The sequence below is a fragment of the Manis javanica genome, chromosome 15 (genome assembly GCF_040802235.1).
Source record: "Manis javanica isolate MJ-LG chromosome 15, MJ_LKY, whole genome shotgun sequence".
Classification (NCBI taxonomy): Eukaryota; Metazoa; Chordata; class Mammalia; order Pholidota; family Manidae; genus Manis; species Manis javanica.
In genome coordinates, this window is record NC_133170.1 from 77,734,286 (window position 1) to 77,755,434 (window position 21,149).

At 45.3% G+C, this 21,149-nt stretch overlaps 1 protein-coding gene across 2 annotated transcripts in view; it reads left to right on the plus strand.

Annotated features, from left to right (window-relative positions):
- Nucleotides 1-3,850: 3,850 nt before the first annotated feature.
- ACACB (acetyl-CoA carboxylase beta) overlaps nt 3,851-21,149 on the plus strand; it is a 98,241-nt gene continuing 80,942 nt past the window's right edge. Inside the window, exons 1-3 of one of the 2 annotated variants that reach the window (XM_017664895.3) lie at nt 3,851-4,056; nt 11,772-11,983; nt 16,696-17,348. In XM_017664895.3, the coding sequence (XP_017520384.3) occupies nt 16,705-17,348 (644 nt within the window). In that variant the 5' untranslated portion in view covers nt 3,851-4,056; nt 11,772-11,983; nt 16,696-16,704. The remainder of the gene's footprint in view (nt 4,057-11,771; nt 11,984-16,695; nt 17,349-21,149) is intronic. The other variant, XM_017664893.3, reaches the window with a different exon arrangement.

The following is a 21,149-nucleotide window of genomic DNA, read 5'->3' on the forward strand; positions in this document are numbered from 1 at the left end:
TATGTTTGAAAAGAAGGGTTTACCAAGTGGCATCAGAAGCAGGCTTTTAAGAAGGAGGATGCAGAAAAAAGATGGCTTCTCAGTTTGCCCTCTGGTAACTTCGGGGTTCCGCCCCCCACCGCCAAATATTACAATGGACTCCGTTATCCGAGGGAGAAATCAGGCGATGCTATTTCCCTCAGTTATGTTTAGACATTTCTCCCAAGGCAGGACTAAGTAGGAAGCAAGCAGTGAGCTTAAGAGTTACCACAAGTCAAAAAGCAAACCGACTACATATTTTTAATATATTGAACTCTAGAAGTATACTGATGCTTTAAACAGGACAGATCAAAGTTAAATGGTCCATGAACAACCTCCCCCACCAAATACAAAAGGAATACAAATTCAATCACTGATTTTTAAGAAAAAAGGCTCTTTCTGATAAACTTTTTTTTTAGGTATGTATTTGTAATTTTTTTCACATGTTTTCAGTTTTGCTATGATTACAGCACTGGGTGTGCAAAATGAATAAAAGGCAGTCTTGGCCTTTTAGGTCAGGAGTTGGTGTACTTGCTCTGTAATGGGGTCTGATAGTAAATATTTTAGGCTTTGCCCCCATCCTGTTTCTGGGAACTGCTCAACTCTGCATTGTAGAGAAAGCAACCATGTGCAAAATGTAATTGAACAGGTTCTGATAAAATTTATGGACACTGAAATTGAAACTTCATACATTTTTCATGGCATGAAATCTTGATTTTTTTTTTTTCTTCAAACACTTAATGTGAAAACCACTCTGAGTTCGAGACCCATGGGAAAGGAGGCCATACGGACCATAATTTGTGGACCTGTTCCAGAAGCTCCCCCTCAGGTGTCCCCAAGGACAGCCATCTGTGGGTCCCTCTTACTCTGGGCAGGACTGTGTGGCTTGCCCTGGGAGCATGTGAGAACCTGGGCAAAGAGGATTCCTGTCTGCTCCCTGCTCAGGTGAGGAGAAGAGTTTCTGCTCGAGGGCATTTGGAAACAAGGAAGTCAGTTACACAAAATGTCCTGTCCTAGGAACCCCAAGTTGTAAAATTAGCGTGTGAAAGTCATTATCAGTGAGGTGAGTCCAGCAGGGGCAAGGTCAGGAGATGGGGATTTTTTTTTTTTAGACTTTAGCATGCTGTTAGTACATCCATTATTAGATAATCCATTCCCTCCCTTTTAAAAATGTACTCTTTGTTTTGGTTTGCTCCTGGTTTTTTGAGTTCCCATAAATGAAGAATTAACCTGAATATTCCTTTTTTAATATATTGGACCTTAGAAGTGTAGTGATGCTTTAAATGGTTTTGGATCAGAGAAGCCAGCTTCGGTGTGTGCATGTGTGGCAGTGCCTTGCGTCCTTGTCACACCTTCCAGATGTACAAGGAAAAACAGGTACGGGGCTCTGGGCAACCTAAGAGGGTCGTGGTGTGTTGACTGATGGGGACTCAAGCTGAGGAAAGATCAGAACATGTGCCTGCTGCAGACAGCCTCTTTTCCTACTTAAAGAGTCCTTCTGACACTTTTAATCTGGGTCTCACACCCTAAAGTTACCTTGTGGGTTCTCTTGAGTTGTACCCGGTTCTCAAATTTTTGAAGTGCGTTTGGAAATAGAAACAGTGATGAGTGGGCAGAACCAGGAGATCAGTAATTTGCATGCTTTGCTGCTCAGCTGTTTATTTCCTGTGTCCGAGTGTCCCTCTCAATTAGTGTATTTGGTGTGATGGAGAGGAATGGGATTTGGAGGCTTCAATCAAGGTGTTAGTTTACCCCAAGCTCATCAAGAGGAAGTGAAAAAATACTGATGCCAGGCCCACTCCCAGAAATTGTGATTGAATTGGCCCTTGGGAGCAAGAGATGCCAGCATTTTCATAGTACCCAGTTTGCAGGGCCAGCAGCTTCCTTCCAGCTGCCCAGTTTCCTCGGGCCATGTGGTCAACTTTATTTATTTATTTGGTCGATTAAGTTGATAAGTATAATTTTCTGAATCTAATGTGTTTGAAGAAGTACATCTTTCTATTAACGTTCTTGTGTTTGGTGCAAAAAGTTTATGAATAGCTTTGGTTTCAAGCCTTCCGTTTGGCTTCTAGAAGATGCCTGTGCTGTAGAGAGTGTCAAGGGAGGGCTGAGCTGCCAGAGAGTCGGGGTTGGGGAGCAGGCGAGTTTTCCTAGACTGTGAAAGTAAGAAGTTTCATTAGAAAGATGTTATTAAGTGCTAGTTGTGAGCATGCCACTGTACTAGAAGCGCAATGTATGTCATTTTATTTAATTTTCTCAATCATATGGTAAAGTAGTTGGATGAGGAGACAGACTCAGTCATTTGCCCAAAGCCATAGGTAACAGAGCTAAGAGTCAAACCCATGTCAACCTGATTTCAAAACCCTATAGCACTATAGATGCTGCCCGAATCATTGTTATTTGACATCATTGGGAAGAATTTTCCATGGAGCTTATAAAAGAAATTTCCCTTGAGTCACAGAGCTCTCCCAGGAAGCACATCTATTGAAAGGTGCCTCTTTCCAAGGATCGCATGAGCTGCTCTAGAGTACCGTTGGCCAGATCACTAAGCACCATCCATCTGGGGGGCTCTGATTATCAAGAACCTAAGGTATGTGGGCATTGTGCCAAGACCTTGAACTGCAGTATTTCATCCTCAACTGCTGTAAAATAAGTGAAGCTCTCCCAGGTTACGGCTGATGATCCCAGGGCTTTAAGAGGACCCAGGGGGCAGGCAAGAAATGTGCTTCCTGCTTCTATGTCCAGTGGAGAAATTTCAAGAAATTGCTATGTGGTAATTTTCCCTTCTTGGAAAACAAGCCCACAGATTAAGTTGCTCCAGGCAGAGTGAAGGCTGCACCTGTTGTCACAGTTGCTGTTTAATCGTTTTGCCTAAATTCAGCATTTTGGGTTTTTTTTCCACGTGCCATTTAGGGAGGGCCATTCTGGTTTACTGAAATTGGGGCCCCTAAAGTGCTCTTTCCCCTTACCTTCTGTCAGAACAATGCCCTTTTGTGTGGCCTCTGCTTTACACGCTCTGGTTTGGACCCGGAGGTGACCTTTGTCCTACATGCCTCCAGCCCTCCCCACGTGGCAGAACATTCTGTAACTGCTGCAGACGCTGGATTTCCATCTTCTCTGCCGAGCCAGAGTGAGAGCCAGCTGACCCTGCGTGGGAATGGAGCTGTTCCCCGCCCCTCCCCACCAAGCCACAAGAAATAGGAAACACTTCATTGAGGGGTGTTTTTCATGGAGAGGGTTTTACCAAATCTTTTCTGGGGAGAGAAGCCAGCGATCTTCTGATAGTGATCACCTAACCCATTCAAGCTTTCACCGTGCACTGTTGCAGAAGCCATTTTCCAAATGACCAACAACCTGTATCCAGTTAATTTTCAGCAGGCCAGAGGAGGGTTTGAATGACTTTGTATTGCTTACAACAGCTTGGACTTCAGACCCCACATGGCTTAGATATCTAAGAATTTTGAAATAAAGCCAGTTAGGGGGAGGAAAGGTGGAAAGCAGAACGCCGTGGATGGCAACCCCTTCAAGTGGTTTGGTGCAGGAGCCTTCTCCGCTTTGCCTGGGTTTTTACTGCTCTTCAGCACCCTGAAGGTTAAGTGCTCCGGGATATTTTTAAACAGCAGGGGCTAGTTAATCTAAAAGTGACATTTACAGTCTCAGCAGTGAGCAGCTAGCTGGCTTAGACTCAGGCTCTCAGCAAACAAGGAACCTGGAAAACAACCCTGAGCACACAGGGAGAGGACATGGGAAAAGGTGGAGAGGGAAGTGGTGAGTTCAGCCCTCCCTTGGGTCACTTGGTATAAAGCCAGCGTCCACGTGAGCAGGGTTTCAGTGCTCAGTGAGAGCGGCCCCTGTACAGAAGAAGTATGCACGCAAGGTTTCCAAGGATGAAACAGTTCTGTTAGGTTTGCGGGAAGCTGATCCGAAGGGCCTGCCTGAAATGTACTATAGAGGAGAAGGGCCTTTCTTCGCTTCTATAAATGGTTATGTTACTGGGAATCTCTGCAAAGTCTTTCATCAGTTCTACAAAATGAAATGGTAGGTTTGGGTTTTAGGTTTACCTACAAGAGTGCTCTGTGATTTACTATGTCCCCAAAGCTTCTGTCTTAAGGAAGAGTATTCTGTTTCTCATAGATGTCCAATCTCTCAAACTGTTGGTCATTTTTAAAAAAGAGGCTCTGAGCATAAAGCATGTGTAGTGGTCCTGTATTGCTAGAAAGATAAGATTTTCTGTAACTCTTAAAAAGTGCACTATAAAGTAAAATCAGGTAGCACACAGTTGGGTGTAAAAATTCCCAGGCCTTGCTTCCGGAGGACCTTTCATTCTGTGCACTCACCTGGTACAAAGCTTTACCCTCCACGCCTGTCGTTATTAAATTAAATGGGCTTCTCCATAGGTAGGGTGACCATAGGTAAGTTGGCCCAGGTGAGGGGAAGTCCTGGGAAGTGAGGCTTTCCATGTAGAACCTGGAAGATATAGACATTGTTTTATAAATTGTGTTTTCCTTATAATAGTGTCTCAGGAGATCTTTACAAGGCGTGATTTCTTTACTGACTTATCCAGGTTTTAAATGGAAAGACCCAGCCAGGCCTAAATCATGTGATCAAAGGTAGAAACTTCCCCAATTCATGACTTTCCTTGAGCAGCTCTAGGGAGGCTTTTAATGTTTATGCAAAGGAATTCTATTGGTGGGTACAGTGTAAACTCCTTCCTGGCTAATCACCTTTAGATCTAGAACAAAAATTAGAGTTAATGTTTCATGACGTACTTGATCGTTATGGGAAAACATATTTTAATCTTTTGAAATGGAGGCTTTCTCCGTATTGTCTATGTAGAAACTTTGGGAATCCTTATCCCAAAACTTCCTTTGAATTTCGACCCTGGTATCTTTATTTTTTAGTGGGGAGCGCATCTGTACTGAAGGAAGCCTGGAAGCATAGTAAGAAATCTTGCATTTTATCTGATAACTATGCTGATTTCACATTCTATTCTGATAGATCACTTTGTTTGTTATATTGGTAAACTTATGACCAAAGAGTAGAAGTGGTTCTCTGGGAAGAGAAGCCGCATTCATTAACTTCATGGATCTCCAGGGCTCTACACTGGACAGTCCGGCTGGGCACAGCAGGGACCCGAGGTATGGCTCATTGAGCAATTGGCGTGCACCAGGTGTTTAATTCACACTAGGGCCATCTTAGGAGGGGGTGTTGTATACTCCGTTCCACAGACCAGGAAACCAGGGTTCGGAGAATTTCATGACAGGCTCAGGTCTATCAGATGTAGAATAACAGTCTCCACCCAGGTCAGCCTCACGCCTGAGGTGCTGCTCTGTGGTCCTCTCTGGGCCGCCCAGCCTACCTCGCACCCTTACCTGTGCTGGGACCCCAGGAAACAGCTACTCTTCATTAGCCTGAGGTTCTGTGCCACTCCTGTGGACTAAAGCACCTCCTTTTCAAATTAGACCAGGAGTGAGAGTGGTAGGAAAGAGTTCTGGACACTCACCTTTCTATTTGGAAGTAAATTGGTCACAGGCTCCAGTAGTAACTAGAAAACTGGTTGTTAGAGCACCCCCTTTCACAGGTTTGCCCCACTTTGTTATAAAAAGGCTGTGATCTCCTATTTCTGCATTCCCAAAGAAGTGGAACTTTTGGAGCCCTCCTGTTTGGAATGATAACGCTTGCAAGGAAAAAGGGACTCTGGTTCCAATCCATTTGGGAAACATTGGGCTGCCTGTGGGGAATCCAGACCTTTCTGGCAGGACTTCTCAGAGCCTTTAATGTGCTTCCTTGCAGTGAGCCTCTCCAACATGTGCCTTTGGGATCAGGCAGGGATGCGGACCATCTTTCAGGGCTGGTATCCCATAGCCACTTAAGAAACACTGAACAATTTCATTTCATACCTTTCTCGCTTTCCTTCAGAATCCTCCAAGGCAGGACTGTGGAGTGGGTAAGGTTCCCAGGCTCGAGCTGTTGTGCAGGGCTCAAAGACTGCGCGTGTGTGTGTGTGGAGAATGTTCCACATTCTGGATCTGGCTGATCATCTTCCAAGTGTCATTTGACATGTTCATCTGTCCTTAAAATAAGTACTAAGGTTTAGAGGCTTGAGTCAGTTCAGGACCATATCCTTGGCAAGACTACAAAGATGTTGCTGTGTGCGCACTCTTGCATCACATCAAGAAGAAAATAATGTCAAGGCATCCCACTTCAGTGATGTTGAATCATCAGTGAGTCTGGGGATGTCAGCCTCATCTCTTCTGTAAGGTTCCCCATTGATCTTTCACCAAATAGTTGTACAAGCCAGTGATCATCAGAGTCTAGATCATTATTATTGCAAATACGGTTTTCTACTTCCATCATCCTACCTTATTAATCAGCTTTCATTGTTCTCTACCAGACGACCTTCATCAACCATTTGATGACCCTGAAATAGAGCATCTTCCTATAAGAAAGGCAGGATAAATGCTTGATTACATCCTTTTTTGTTAGTCAATTTTCAGAGTAATGACTAGTGTCACAGCAATCTTCCAAAGTGTCAGTGAGGTTGTTTTGAGTAATCTTATGACCTGATTTTTGAAAATTGACCTATTTCCAATCACTGCAGCCCCAAGTATCTTCTCCTCAGCAGGGCAAGTCCCTCAAGGGTCCTTTGCTTTCCCGTAGGACAAGAACTATATCAGAGCATTGTGTACATTTCTGCCTTAGCCCTGGCATCAGCCATTTCTCCAAGTAGTCCTGGTTTCTTTTAGTGGGAAATAAAGAAGAAATCATAATCTGGACACCAAGGGAGTTTGAAATTTTTTTTACAAGATCCTCCTGGCTTCTCTTTGCACAATGGACTGGAGGAAGTGAGGCCGGGAGAAGGGGCTGGAGGCTTGGGCAGTCGTTCAAGTGAGAGATAACAGTGGCTTGAACTTGATCTTAAGTCAAAGCACTTAGCACAATGCCTGGTATATCACGGAGAGTGCAGTAAATTATTAGCACACTCATTATTTGTGCTATTGTAGTTCATGTAAACCTCACCAAAGCTATGAGGAAGGTGTTCTTGTCGTTCCCATTGAGTAAGTGAAAAAGCAAGGCTTAGAGAGGTAAGGAAAGTTGGTCAAGGTCACACAGGAAATAAAAGGCAGAAGTAGAACTTGAATCTAGCACTTCCAGATTCCATACTCCAACCGATAAACTGGTGCCTCGAGGGGTCTTCATTTCAAACTCAAAAATTACCTAGATTAGGTTTGGGCATAAAACCTGATCCATTGGTGAGGCTGGCTGGTTTACACTTGATCAGATTGTATGCTGAGATTCCAGCAAGGGGCCTGAGGGCTGGGCCATCTTCAGAGCCTCTCCCTGCCCCTCAAGATTTCTGCGGCAGTGCACGTCAGCACTGAGGAGGGCCAGGCTCCTCTTGTTTCTGGACTTCATGTCTCCTGCGCCATCTGCCTCCAATACTTCCTCCACCTTCCCGGCCCCTGCCCCTTCCCTAGGTCACACTTCCTCCCAGCTCAGCAGAAACATCCTGCTTTGAAAAAGCCTTCCCTCACCTCAAGAGACCAAGGCAGGGTCCCCTGTGACGTGTTCTTGTGGCACAGCAGGGGCTCTTCGGTGGCTATTTTCCTGGCTGTGCCCTTCCCTTGGTCTGTTGTCTCACACAGTGAGTTTGTAAACCCCGTGTAGGCAGGGGCATTCCTGTCTTTGCTGTGTCTCCAGCAGCCAGAACCACGCCTGCCTCGTGCTCAGTGAATACGCGCTGATGAATGAGTGAATGGTTGAAGAAGGCAAATTCCTGGTCCAGAAGGAACAGAGGAAGACAGGAATCATCCATCTGCAAAGATGACAGTGGCCCAGGTCCTAGGCTGTGCTGGACAGTCAGCTTCAACGGTTTCTGCAGGGATGGCTCAAGTGGACGCTAGTGGAACAGATGAGCTGATAAGCCCTTTAAGACAGTGGAACAAGTTTTCCATTGAAGCTGTGGGACTGGCCCCTCTTACATTTCTCTAAGACAGGGGCAGGGCTGGCACCTTTAGGCCAGCTTTGCCTGGGCCTGCAGGTCAATCCCATCAAAAGATGGGTCTGGCTTCCAGGAGGAAGTTGAGCACCTGCAGTGTGCCAGGCACGCCGGAAATGCCCCTTTTTAGGTCAGTGCCCCCAGAGGCCCCTGGGACTTCTGATAACCTGAGCCGTTTCCTGACTGGGGGAAAGCTGAAATTCACAGACTTTTCTCACTGAAAAGTTCCTCCCTAAAGTTGTCCCCAGGTGGGCAGTCCCTCATGCTGCACTCCTGCTTGACTCTAGGATCAAGTTTTTTGGGATTTGGCACAAAACCATAGAGATGGAGATATTTATGCTTATTCTAACAGTATTTGCTGGGATTCTCCAGACCTCCAGGTGTTCTGGCATGTAATAAACGTTTGAGAACTGCCAACTCTGGGTCTCATTTCCAGACTTCTGATTCTACCCATCCACGAGGGTAGCCGATTAATCAATTCAATCAACAGCTTGCTCAACACCTATTACCAATCGACGCTCTGGAGTCAGGCCAAGCAGGGTTGAATTCCATGTACCTCCAAGCTGTGTGACTTTGGACAAGTCACTCCTGTTTGGGCTTTGGGTTTTCATGCCCCATCTGTGAAATGGAACAAAGATGATCCGTCCCTTGTAGGACTGCTGAGAAGAGTAAAAGAGATCCTGAATGCAACAGCCTTGTTACATGGTGCCAATGGAAGGTGGTGTCATTACTGATTATTAGTATAAGGCACCTTAGTATTGGTGGTTAGGGAGTACAAAGAGCAGAGTGTCTTAAAGGTGAGGGCTGGCTGTCCCCAAGCCTTTCCTCCTCTGGGCTAAGGAGTTGTGACATCATACCAGTGCCTTCAGCCACAATCACAGGGGAAGACGAGGTTCTCGATTACCCAGGAGCCTTCTCAGTCTTACGTTTATAGGGAGGGTACACTTTCCTCCACTGTCACCTGAAGATTGTCACATATCTTCTTCAGGTGCAAATACATTAAACAAATGATTATCCCTCACAATAGAACCAATTTGCTAATTGCTGTTCCTGATTTAGTAACTAGCAGAATTCCCACCTTTGCCAGCAAAGGTTGCATGGCGCCAAAAGTAAATTCTTCTGGAGATGTCCTGTTAGCAAGCTGGTGAACTCTTATCCAGCCTTGAAAGGCCCAGAGTGGATGATTCCTATTATCTCTCCCTCCCACCCATCCCTTCCCCTGGAAGGAGTTCTTTCTGCACTGCCTTCCAGAAGTGGCTTTTCCTGATTCCAGGATTCTAGTGGCTAGATCTTGATTTGAAAGGCTTTTTCTTTATTTGGGCAGAACTCTCCTGCCTCTCCCAAAGCTTTCCCAGGAGAAGACCCCATGTATAAAGTAGTTTTGTTATTTATTTCATGGATGTATTTTAGTTCCTTAGGAATGGACACAGAGTTTTAAAAACAAACCCACAGCTCTAAGAAACCAAACAGTACACTTCGACAGGACCTGCCTCTTGAGTTGAGATCTTTTTCAAGGCTTGGAGGGATATTCTGCACATAGAGAAAGAAGGCATTAGGAGCATGGGCTTCCAAGTGAGGCCACATGGGTCCCCAAAGTATGGACCTGGGGAGTGACAGCCTGTTTCCTCACCTATACGAGGGGAGTAAGAAGTGGTACCTGTTGTGGAGGGTTGCAGGAGAATTTGATGAGATCATGCATGTAAAACATATTGTAGTGGCTCTGACAGATTGCACACTCAATAGCCACTAATGACAGAAAATCACTCTCTCTGCTTTATTAGGAGTCTTGTTTCTTAGAGGAAAAGCTTTCAGCTTTTTACCATTGAGTATCATGAATGGATGTTTTTCTGCATCTGTTGAGATGATCATATGGTTTTTATCCTTCCTTTTGTTAATGTGGCGTATTATGTTGATTGATTTACAGATGCTGAACCATCCTTGCATCCCTGGAATAAATCCCACTTGATCATGGTGAATGACCCTTTTGATATGTTTTTGAATTCACTTTGCTAATATTTTTGGGGGGATTTTTGCATCTATGTTCATCCAAGAATATTTGTCTTCAGTATTTTTTCTAGTGTCTTTGTCTGGTTTTGGTATCAGGGTAATGCTGGCCTCAGAATGAATTTGGAAGCATTCCATCTTCTATTTTTTGGAATAGTTTGAGAAGGATAGGTATAAACTCCTTTTTAAGTATTTGGTAGAATTCACCTGTGAAGCCCCCTCGTTCTTTGTTTTGGAGGAATTTTTTGATTAGTGATTCAATTTTATTACTCATAATTGGTCTGTTCAGACTTTCTATTTCTTCCTTTTTTGTCTTGAAAGATTGTATGTTCCTAGGAATTCATCCATTTCTTCTAGGTTATCTAATTTGTTGACATGTAATTTTTCATAGAATTCTCTTATAATCCTTTATATTTCGGTGGTGTCATAACTTCTCTTTCATTTCTAATTTTACTTATTTGAGTCCTCTCTTTTTTTCTTGATGAGTCTGGCTAATGGCTTATCCATTTTGTTTAACTTTTCAAAGAAGCAGCTCTTAGTTTCATTGATCTTTTCTGATTTCTTTTTAAGTCTCTATTTCTTTTATTTCCACTCTGACCTTGATTATTTCTGTCCTTTTGCTAACGTTGGGCTTTGTTTGTTCTTCTTTTCCTAGTTCCTTTAGGTGCAATGTTAGACTGTTTAAGATTTTTCTCATTTTTTGAGGCAGGCCTATATCACTATAAACTCCCCTCATGGAACTGCTTTTGCTGCATCCCAAAGATTTTGAACTGTTGTATTTCTGTTTGCATTTGTCCTAAGGTATTTTTTTATTTCCTATTTGATTTCTCTGTTGACCTATTTATTGTTTAATAACATGTTGTTTCACCTCCATGTGTGATTTTTTTCCAGTTTTTTTTTTCTTGTAATTCATTTCTAGTTTCATACCATTGTGGTTGGAAAAGATGCTTGATACAGTTTCAGTTTTCTTAAAATTTTTGAGGCTTCTTTCGTGCCCAACATGTAATCTATCCTAGAGAACATTCCTAGTCCACTTGAAAAGAATGTGGGGCTAGTTGATTTCTGCTGTGCATGATGCCTCAGTATAGAAGAAATACTGGCCTGGAGTCAGGAGCATGGTGCTGGCCTTGGCTGTGGTGACATGTGACTTCTGGCCTCTGCTCATTTATAAAACAAGGACACTGAATTTGCCAATCCCCAAGTATCTCCCATTAGGTGACTGGTTGAAGCAGGTGGTTTTTGGGAAACGCTGTGACCTGTGACACACTCGTGGGCTGCTTGCATTTTAAGGTGTACACCAGTCAGTGTGGAACACCCTGGCAGCCTCATAGGGCTTGCTCCTGTCACCTTAATTATCCCTGAATTTGCAAAAGGACATTGTGCCATCCACCTGCCAGCTGGAGCATCCTTGGCCACCCATTCTTTGCCCTGACAATTTCTCTTTCCATCATACCCAACTTGGTCAAAGCTAGGTTCTGCTGAGACTTACCCTCCCCTCCAGGTAGGTGCCCTGATCAGTGAACGTGTAGGAACAAGAGGTTGTTGAGGTTATGGGGGTGTTTAAAACATGCTCTCAAGGTGCACAGTTGGGCAAGGAGCGATTGCTCAAGCAGCAAAGTGGGCCTGAGTTCAGCAATGTGGCAAGCCAGGGGGAGGTAACCTGTGGACTGACAAGTCCAAGAGCACAGACAGACTGTTAAGTACAGGGGAGGGCTGAGCAAGGACCTTCACGAGTGGCTTATATTTGCAGGTGACAGATAAGGGCATGCTGCACAGCTGACGGAGAGGAAAAGTCACCCGTGTTGGAGCACTGGCCCATCCAGACTCCTCCCCCATGGCCTGATGCATGAAACCAGCCTCCCGCTGAAAGGTGACACTCTGTGGGACAGGTTCCCTTAGTCACCCTGTGGGCACTTGTCAGCCCACAAGAGAATGGAGCCGACGGCTGTGTCCGCAGTGACGGTAAGTGGCAGCAAGCACCTGGAAGTTCATCCTGGTGGGATGAAAAATCCAAGTGCGAAGCAGGACTGCTGGTTTAATGCTGACATTCTGTGCCTTGGCCCCTCTAAGACCTTGCCAGGTGGGTGTGTGTCGGTGCGGGAGCTGGGGAAAAGGTATATGATGCCCTCTCTCACCAGCCCTTGTTTGGCTGCTGCCCAGCACTTGTTGGGACCCAGCAGTTTCCTGCATTCATTGTAGCCAGGGCCCTGGTTGCTCTGGCACTGGCAGCTATTTTGCTTGGGTTCAGTTTGCAAGAAATAAAAATAGCTTTGCCCACTGCTTGGTTATTTCAGTGAAGGGCAGCAGCTTGGTCCGCAGAGGTTCACTAGAAGGACTCCCCTGGCTTTGACCGCCCAGGACTCAAACCACACATGTATTTTTCCTTGTGGGTACTGTGCACATTTGGCATTGTTAGTTGACACATCGCCTGTTGCTCCGTCTTCCGGGGATACAGCCAGGTGTCTGGTTTTAGGATTATGCTTGTAACATCCTCCACTTTATGGAATTTATATCCAGTTTCGGAGGTGGAGCAGCGGGAAAGGTATGGTTGTCGGGCCTGGATTTGAGCACAGTCAAGGCACCCAGCTTGTGTGAGCCACAATTTACTGAATTGTAAAATGGGAGTAAAATAATGACAACAGCAACAATAATACCCATCAAGTTGTTCTGAGAATTGGAAGCTGGAAGGTGCTCTGCGTTTTGATGGTTTATGTATGTGTAAGTGCTATGTATTTTTACACGTTATCCAAAGAGCAGCCGTAAAACAGGTGAAACAAGAACTAGTATTCCCGTTTCATAGATGAGGAAACAGGCTCAAAGAGTTTCTTCGGGGGCTGTCTCAAACAGATCCCTGTTTGTCTCCATGTACTTGCTTGGGAAAATTTCTTATGTTGTGACCTTTGGATCCCATGTTTTCTCCACAAAGAAAAATGAAAAACCCCGAGGTGATTTTTTTTGGCCAGGTAACCTTTGCAAGTTAGGTTTGGGGTGTTCGATCAACTGACCCCCATCAGAATAACAACAGGTCTTAAAGGATTTGCAGGGGGAGAGAGGAGGCCAAATGGGAGAGAATATTGGATGCTCTATTCATTAGTGCTTTCACTTTAGAGCTTGGCAGCTTCGCCCACCATCCCTTGATTGCCTACCGTAAATATATCTCTCCACCTTACCCATCTGCCCATCCACACAACCCCTCTCCATGTACCAGCCGTCCACCCTTCCTCCTGTAGTTCCAATCAGCTATGCATTCCTCCAGCCAGCCAGGATTTCCTGAGCAAGTTCCCAAAGAGCTTGTTGCAAAATTGGCATCATTTGATTGATTTTCCAATGGGAACCAATGTAGAGAATGCATTCTCAGGGCTCCTAAATCCCAAATCATTGGAGCATATTTTTGCCTGGATGTTACTCTTTTGAAGTTAGAAAACCTCGAGTGTTGGGGTAGGAGGATGCCCAGCATTTCAATTTTATGTACTTACGATTTCTTGTACCTCATAATTTGAAATGTACACATTTCAAATGTGCCCACAACTGGCCACATTGGTATCAGGTGTCCTGCTTGGCACTGAGACCTGCCCTGGAGACACCCAGCTTGTTCACCTGGCATTCCCGATACACTTTCAAAAATGAGACTGTCACATCAGAACTCCAGCTCTCCTCAAGACATCAGTCGGTGCTCGATGTGTATGCATGGACTTACCATTCATTCAGTACACATTTTCTGAGCACCTACTATGTACTGAGCACCAAGCTGGCCACAGGATTCAGAAATGAATGACAATTGGTCCATGTCCCCAAGGGCCTCTGAATCAGCCAGGGGAGACCCACAAACAGGCTGTTTCCATGCTGTTGTCTCTGTTACCGCAGTGGAGGTCATATTCACTGGTTAAGTCAGTCAGGGTGAGCTAGGCAGAGAGAGGGCTCTGAGGGAGTGAGGGAGTGAGCTGCCAGGTTGTGAAAGCACGTGGCCTCTGTGGCCAAGAGGGCGTGGAGGGGAGTGGTCATGTGGCAGAGATCTAGAACTTTTTTTTAAAAATTTTTTATTAAGGTATTATTGATATACACTCTTATGAAGGTTTCACATGAAAAAACAGTGTGGTTCTATGTAAGAACTTATTCATCATGTAAGAACTTGTTCGTTATGCTTCAGAAGATTGGAGACTGTTGAGAGTTAGGCTTGGGGTTGATTAAGGATTGTGCATTGAGTCCCCTATACAGAATTTTATTGTTGTAAACAACCAGTTGATCAATAAATATGAGAGGTGCCCTCTCAAAAATAAAGAAATAAAAAATAAAAAAGAAACAGTGTGGTTACTACATTTACCCATATTATCAAGTCCCCACCCATACCCCAATGCAGTCACTGTCCATCAGTAGAGCAAGATGCCACAGATTCACTATTTGCCTTCTCTGTGTGTGCTACACTGGTTTCCCCGTGACCCCCCACACCATGTGTACTAAACATAATACCCCTCCTTCCCCTTCCCCCATCTCCCCACCTGCCCTCCCCCACCCCTTCCCTTTGGTAACCACTAGTTCTTTCTTGGAGTCTGAGTCTGCTGCTATTTTGTTCCTTCAGTTTCGCTTTGTTGTTATACTCCATAAATGAGGGAAATCATTTGGCATTTGTCTTTCTCCACCTGGCTTATTTCACTGAGCATAATGTCCTCCAGCTCCATCCATGTGTTGCAAACGGTAGGATTTGTTTCTTTCTTATGGCTGAATAGTATTCCATTGTGTATATGTACCACATCTTCTTTATCCATTCATCTACTAATGGACACTTAGATTGCTTGCATATCTTGGCTGTTGTAAAAAGTGCTGTGATAAACATAGGGGTGCACATATCTTTTTGAATCTGAGAAGTTATATTCTTTGGGTAAATTCCAAGGAGTGGGATTCCTGGGTCAAATGGTATTTCTATTTTTAGTTTTTTGAGGAACCTCCATGCTGCTTTCCACAATGGTTGAACTAGCTTACATTCCCACCAGCAGTGTAGGAGGGTTCCCCTTTCTCTGCATCCTCGCCAGCATTTGTTGTTCTTAGTCTTTTCGATGCTGGCCATTCTTACTGGTGTGAGGTGATAATTTGCATTTCCCTGATGATTAGTGGTGTGGAGCATCTTTTCATGTGTCTGTTGGAGATCTAGAACTTTCATACCCCATTATGTCCTTCAACCTGGGGAGGGTATAGGACTTTAACCTGTTAGGACTTGGAGGAAGTGAGAATAGCCTTTGTAACTAACATTTTTGATGATGCTGTCTGCCAAGAAATAATTTCAGAATTTGTCCTGAGGACATGCATGAACTGGCAGTTTCAGGAACACTGACCTTTTTTGCCACTGCTCTTTAAGCTTTTGTTAATGACTTACTATGTGCAAGAGATGAGTCAGAAATAGACACTGTCCCCAGAACCTCCCACCTCACCATCTGGCACAAAATTGGCTCAGAAATTTCAATATGTTCAGGTCATGTTTTTATTTGTTTGCTTTTTACTAATATTTCCTTCCAATAACAATGATCTACTCACTCATAGGGCACAATTAGCCGGATGGGAAGAGGCATGAGTTAGGAATCAGACTATCTGAATTCATTTATTCAACAAAATGGGTTTTGTCCTTTGTTGAGCACTCCCCTCTACCAGGCACTGATCTAAACCCTGGACCAGAACAGACTCTCCTTGGTCTGGTTGCACTTTCATTCTAGTTAGAAGTATTCCCCCTGTTGGGTGTGCTAGGCTGTGAGGAAGATCGGGCATGGTGCCTGTCCCCCTTGCAGGGCCGTGATGGTGGCTATGATGGCAATACAGTAATACAGCGATGACGATGATGATGGTGATGAAGGTGGTGGCGACAGAAGCAACAGTTCCCTTATATCTACAAATTGGAATATAGTAAAGAGTCTTATGTAACAGCTCTATTGAGATATACTTCACATAGTATACAATTCTCTTATGTAAAATGTACAATTGAATGGTTTTCAGAGTAGAGTTGTATTCAGTATACCCACCACCCCAATCAATTTTAGAACATCTTCATCACTCCAAACAAAACCACTCAAAAACAAAAAAAATACCCTTTAACTGTATATCCCACTAGTTCTAGGTAACCACTAATCTTCTTTCTATCTATGAATCTGCCTATGGTGGGAAAATTTACATACATGGAACCATATACAATGTGGACTTTTGTGGCTGGCTTTTTTTACTTAGTGTACTGTTTTCAAGATTCATTCATGTTGTAGCATGAATCAGTTTTTCATTCCTTTTCAAGGCTGAATAGTATCCCATTGTATGGATGTACCACATTTTGTTTGTCCATTTGTGTTGTTTTTACTTTTTGGATATTAGAATGCTGTAAAAAGAGTCCTTTGATATGCACGATCTCATTTAGTCCTTTCTCACATGCCTGTGTACGATTTACAGCATACATGTGTTAGTATACCTATATTAGGGGTGAGAAATGGAGATCCGGAGGGGTTCAGGAATGTGCCCAAGACCACAGAGCACATTGTGGACAGAGCTGGAAGGAGACCCCCTTCTCCACTCCGTCCTGTGTTTCTCCCGTCTAGGTCTCTTAGCTAAACACACACAACCCCAGCTGCCTTTCACCCCACTAGCTCCCTTAAGAGAGAACTAGTTATGTGGACCCTAACACATCTCTCCTTTTCTCCTTACAGATTTTGTGAATGATCCTTCTTCTTTTTCTGTCTTCTCTGGTTTTCTCCTGCCTGACCTTTTCCTGGCTAAAAATCTGGGGGAAAATGACAGACCCCAAGCACGTTGCCAAGAGTAATTTGGAAGCAAGCTCTGTTCCAAGCCAGGAGCCCTTTCCAGCCCCAGACAGCTTAGAGGAGCCACTGCAGAAAAATGACAGCAGCTCTCTGCCAAAGACTCCTAAGCAGGCTGAGCCAAACTCCTACAACAGCTCCAAAGATGCCTGTCGGCTCAGAACCTCCGAGCCACCCCTTTGCCAGGATCTTCCCCCGAAAACCCTTTCCTCTGATGACGCCTCCCCAGCACCCCAAGCCAATGGGATGGGACCCGAAGGCATGAAGCCCCCAGAGACCAACGGCCTGTCCTCACCAGCCAGGTCTCAGGGCCAGCACGCCAGACCCCTTTCCAAACACGACAAGAAGCAGGAACACATCAAGAGGCAGCTGATGACTAACTTCATCCTGGGCTCCTTCGACGACAACTCCTCCGACGAGGACCCCGGGGCCAGCTGGTTCCGAGAGTCTTCGCGGAAGGGCAGCCGAGCCAGCCTGGGAGCCCTGTCTCTGGAGGCTGCTCTGACCACAAGCGAGCCTGAGACCCCTGTCCCCACTCTAAGGTAATGTGCCCTTTGTCCTCCCAACTGGGAGGCGCAGAGCCGGGTGGAGTCTGCACCCTTCCCCTCTCAGTCCAGCTTTCCTCTGATGCCAAAGCTTGAAGGGTAACTATGTGGAAAGTAGAAGACCTCAGCCTTCTCTCCTTCCGTTCCTCCTTTCAAAGTCATTTATCGAGCATTGACTGCGTGTACAGGGCCCCATGCCAGGAAACTGGCTTTCTAGAAGATCTCAGCCCAGGGAAAGATGACCTTGTGTGTAACTAGTTCTAAGTTGAGCTGAATGAGCCACCAGGGCTGATGGGAGACTGGAGGAAGGCACAGTTTCCCTGCCTCCTGAAAAGATAGTTATTTACTTTTTTGTTCATTAAACAGGCGACTAACAACTGAAAAACACACATTCTCCCAGTGATGCTTTAAAAGCAGGAACTCAAATACTGTAATCACATCCATCAGTTTGATTGTTGGAAACAAATACCTATAGGTCCATTACAGGGCGGACCATCTCAGAGGTGCGGCTGGTGGCTTTGATTTTTGTTGTCATCAAGCTTTGCCACCTCCACCTCCGCATTACAACCAGAATACAGCAGTTCCAGGTAGAAAACCTGGGACACAGAGAAGAGCAGAGAGAAGAAAAGAGCTACCAACCATAACTTTGCCAGCCAGAGAGAAGTCTTCTCCAGCTCTGGTGTTCTTTCTTCCAGGCTGTTTTCCTTCCCTGGGGGTAGAATCTTGCTGGCTCTTTTTTTAAGCCTCTTGCACCCTCTCTACCAAATGAGAAAAACCTAGAGGAGGAGATGGGTTCCTCCAGTGGCACCCATGTCCCTAGTAGGCTTAATTTTTAATCCTGATTAAAAGTAGGAGATAAGGAAGAGAGAAAATGCAAGCATTCCCTATACTGACTGTCTTCAGGGCAAGACTCTTCTGAGTATTGGAAGGGTTAAAAGAAAAGGAGGCTTCAGGGTCCGGTACAAAGAGCAGGCTTTGGAGTTGACGCAGAGTTGGGTCCAACCCTGGCTCTGCCAACTTGCCCTGTGTGGTCACCTTTGGGCACAGCCCGCCCTCTCTCCCAGCCTCAGTTCCTTCTCTGTAAAACACTCAAGGGATTAAATGGGATAATGTTTGTAAAGCATGCGGAGTTTGGTGCCCAGTAAGTACTTAGTAAGCCATAGGTTCCTCTACAGCTCCTTTCCCAGGCCTGTCCATTGCCCACCAGGACAGGTTCACGTTTGCACAGCTGCGGTTCTGAAATCCGAACTTACAGAACTGAGTTTCATAAATTGGCAGTGAGCTCATTTAGCAGCAAAACCTGTGAAGTTGTTGTGATCTCTGTTTATCCCACGTGGTGTAAATAGTCAGTACTAATAGCCTTCAGTACTAACACGAAAATGTGACATAAATTTTTACCTTCCTAAAAAAAAAAATATCCTAATTCCAAAACATATCAGGCCCTGGGAGTTTTTGGATAAGGAATTGTGGACACTTGTATGTAATGTGTTTAGAACATTCCCTAGCACAAAGTAAGCACAAAAAAATGCTTGTGCTTAATAAATATGTGTGTGTGTGGCTGGAGATGCTATAAGGAGTGTCTCAAAATAGTTAATATTCACTGTCTTCAGTAGGAACAATTTAAATTTTCTTTTTCATTTCCTAATGTCCTGCTATAAATATTGTTATAGAAGTTTTAACATTGTTTAATAATAAAACATTATAAGAAAATATTGGGGGGAAAAGTGAACCAGTCATCTCCCTTCCTAGATAAGAAGCTGATAAGAAGAGGCCCAGGGATTGTGTGGGAGGTCTCCCAGCAGGATGACTGTAGGCCCAGAGTGCCGTTCGGACCCAGGCCCTCAGCAGATGTGGATCAGAAAATGGTCTGTGAACTCCAGTGTTTCTGCCTAACATGGGCCTCAGCAAGGGCACCTCTACCCTCCTAACTTGTTCTTTCCTTTAGTGGGAAAAGTTGGGAGATGGGGTAATTTCTAGGGCTGCCATCAAACTGTGTGACCTTGGGAATGTCACTTCCCCACCCAGGGAACTAGATTGGATGCTCCAAGGTCTTCTGCAGCACTGAAGTCTCTGGTTTTCTTTGTTATGGAAGGATGTGCTGGGGGTGCTGCGAGATGGGGGAATAGAGCGGCAGGAAAACTGGGAGAAGTTTGTTAACCGTGTTCTCCTTGGCCGATTATTACAGGTGGTCTGGGCTCCAGGTGAGCATAAGGGTGACTAAGAGATGAAATGGTCAAGTGAGGAGCTAAGGTTTGTTGTGTCCCTTCATGAGCTTGGGAGCATTTATTGCAGCCCTGCTGGGTGCCAGGCACTGTGTTTGGCACAGAGGGTGCAGAGACGATGAGACTCGGCCTGAGAGGCCACAGCCCAGAGCACTTCCTGTCCAGGTGGAGAGAGTGGTGAAGTGGTTAGGCACTCACGCTGAAGGCCGGCTGAGGGCTGGCCGGCTGACTCCACTGCTTGGCCAGCAGGTGGCCTGGGGTCACGTTGTTACATCTCTGTGCCTCGCGCCCTCCAGAAGGAGGTCATAGTGGTGCCCACCTCACAGGGCGGGTGTCGGGCTTACCTGCATAGCACTGAAAGCAGTGTGGTCATTGTCATTCAGCGCAAAGCACAGTGTCATAGTAAGGGCCCAGGTCTGGGGTTCAGATCTCACACCGGTCCCATGACCTCTCTCAGCTGCAGCTCCCTTCTCTGTTGAAGTGGGATGATAGTAGTGTCTACCTCAGAGGCATGCTGAGCTCACGAGAGAGGAAGCCAGAGGCTGCCTCGGTTAGCTGAATGGGCATCTCCCAAAAGTTCTCGCCTGTGGCCATGGCTGCTCCCAAGCCCTGCCGGGCATACACCTTTAAGGTTTAGCATCCTGTGTCCACAGAGGAAGAAGAACAATGGGAGAGGCAGGTTTCTGATTAAAGGATAAAATACAATGTAGTATGTAGGTGTTGGCTCTTTTCCCCTGCCATCTCCTAAACTGCTTACTTCCTGCTGGGAGCTGAGTTTAAAAGAGGTTTTGCAATGCAGACTTCAGATCCCAGGAAGGTGAGTGAAGGTTGGTGGCTTCTGTGCATGAAGGAGGGGCTCAGCCTGGCAGTGCAGGAACACCAGGAAAGCCATCTGAGCCCTCGAACCTTGCCTCAGCCTCCCATCCCAAATAGCCTCCTGGGTGGGCTTGCAGTGGGTGCCCCCTACCCCCAGCTCCTTCCTGATTAGTTGCCTTCTGTACCTCATTAGCTCCAAGTAGGGAGCAGGTCATAAAACCTTAAATCGTCTGTAAATACTTTTATTTGTCCTTAAATGGAATGCCACAGATCTTTCAGTGTTTTACTTATTCATTTATAAATTTAGGAAGGGACTGGCAGAAACTCCATTTTCAAATCTTTTTAGCTCCTAAGATGTTTTCTGAGAGTTTGGGAGAAAGAGAGTCCCTGTCTTTGCATTGTTCTATTTGTGGAATGGATATTGAGGTGGGGGCGGGGGGAGGTTGACTATTAATAATACAGAGTCCAAAGCAACTAAACCCTCTGACTTTCTCCTCTCCCTTAAGCATGAATATCCTGCTTAGAAAAATCATTCACGTCGGCTCTATATTTAATGTAATGTTTCCCCCATTACAAATTGAAAGGGATTGTTGTGTTTTTCTTTTAATGAAAGCACACGTATGGGAATGGCTTTACAGATGGGGAAGTGGAGAGAAGGGATCCACCCAAGGTTGCACAGTGGATAGGGGCTAGCTGGAGGCCACTCGTGGCTCAGTTCTTTCCTCGGTGCTCTTAGTCACTCGCACGTGAATATTCTTGT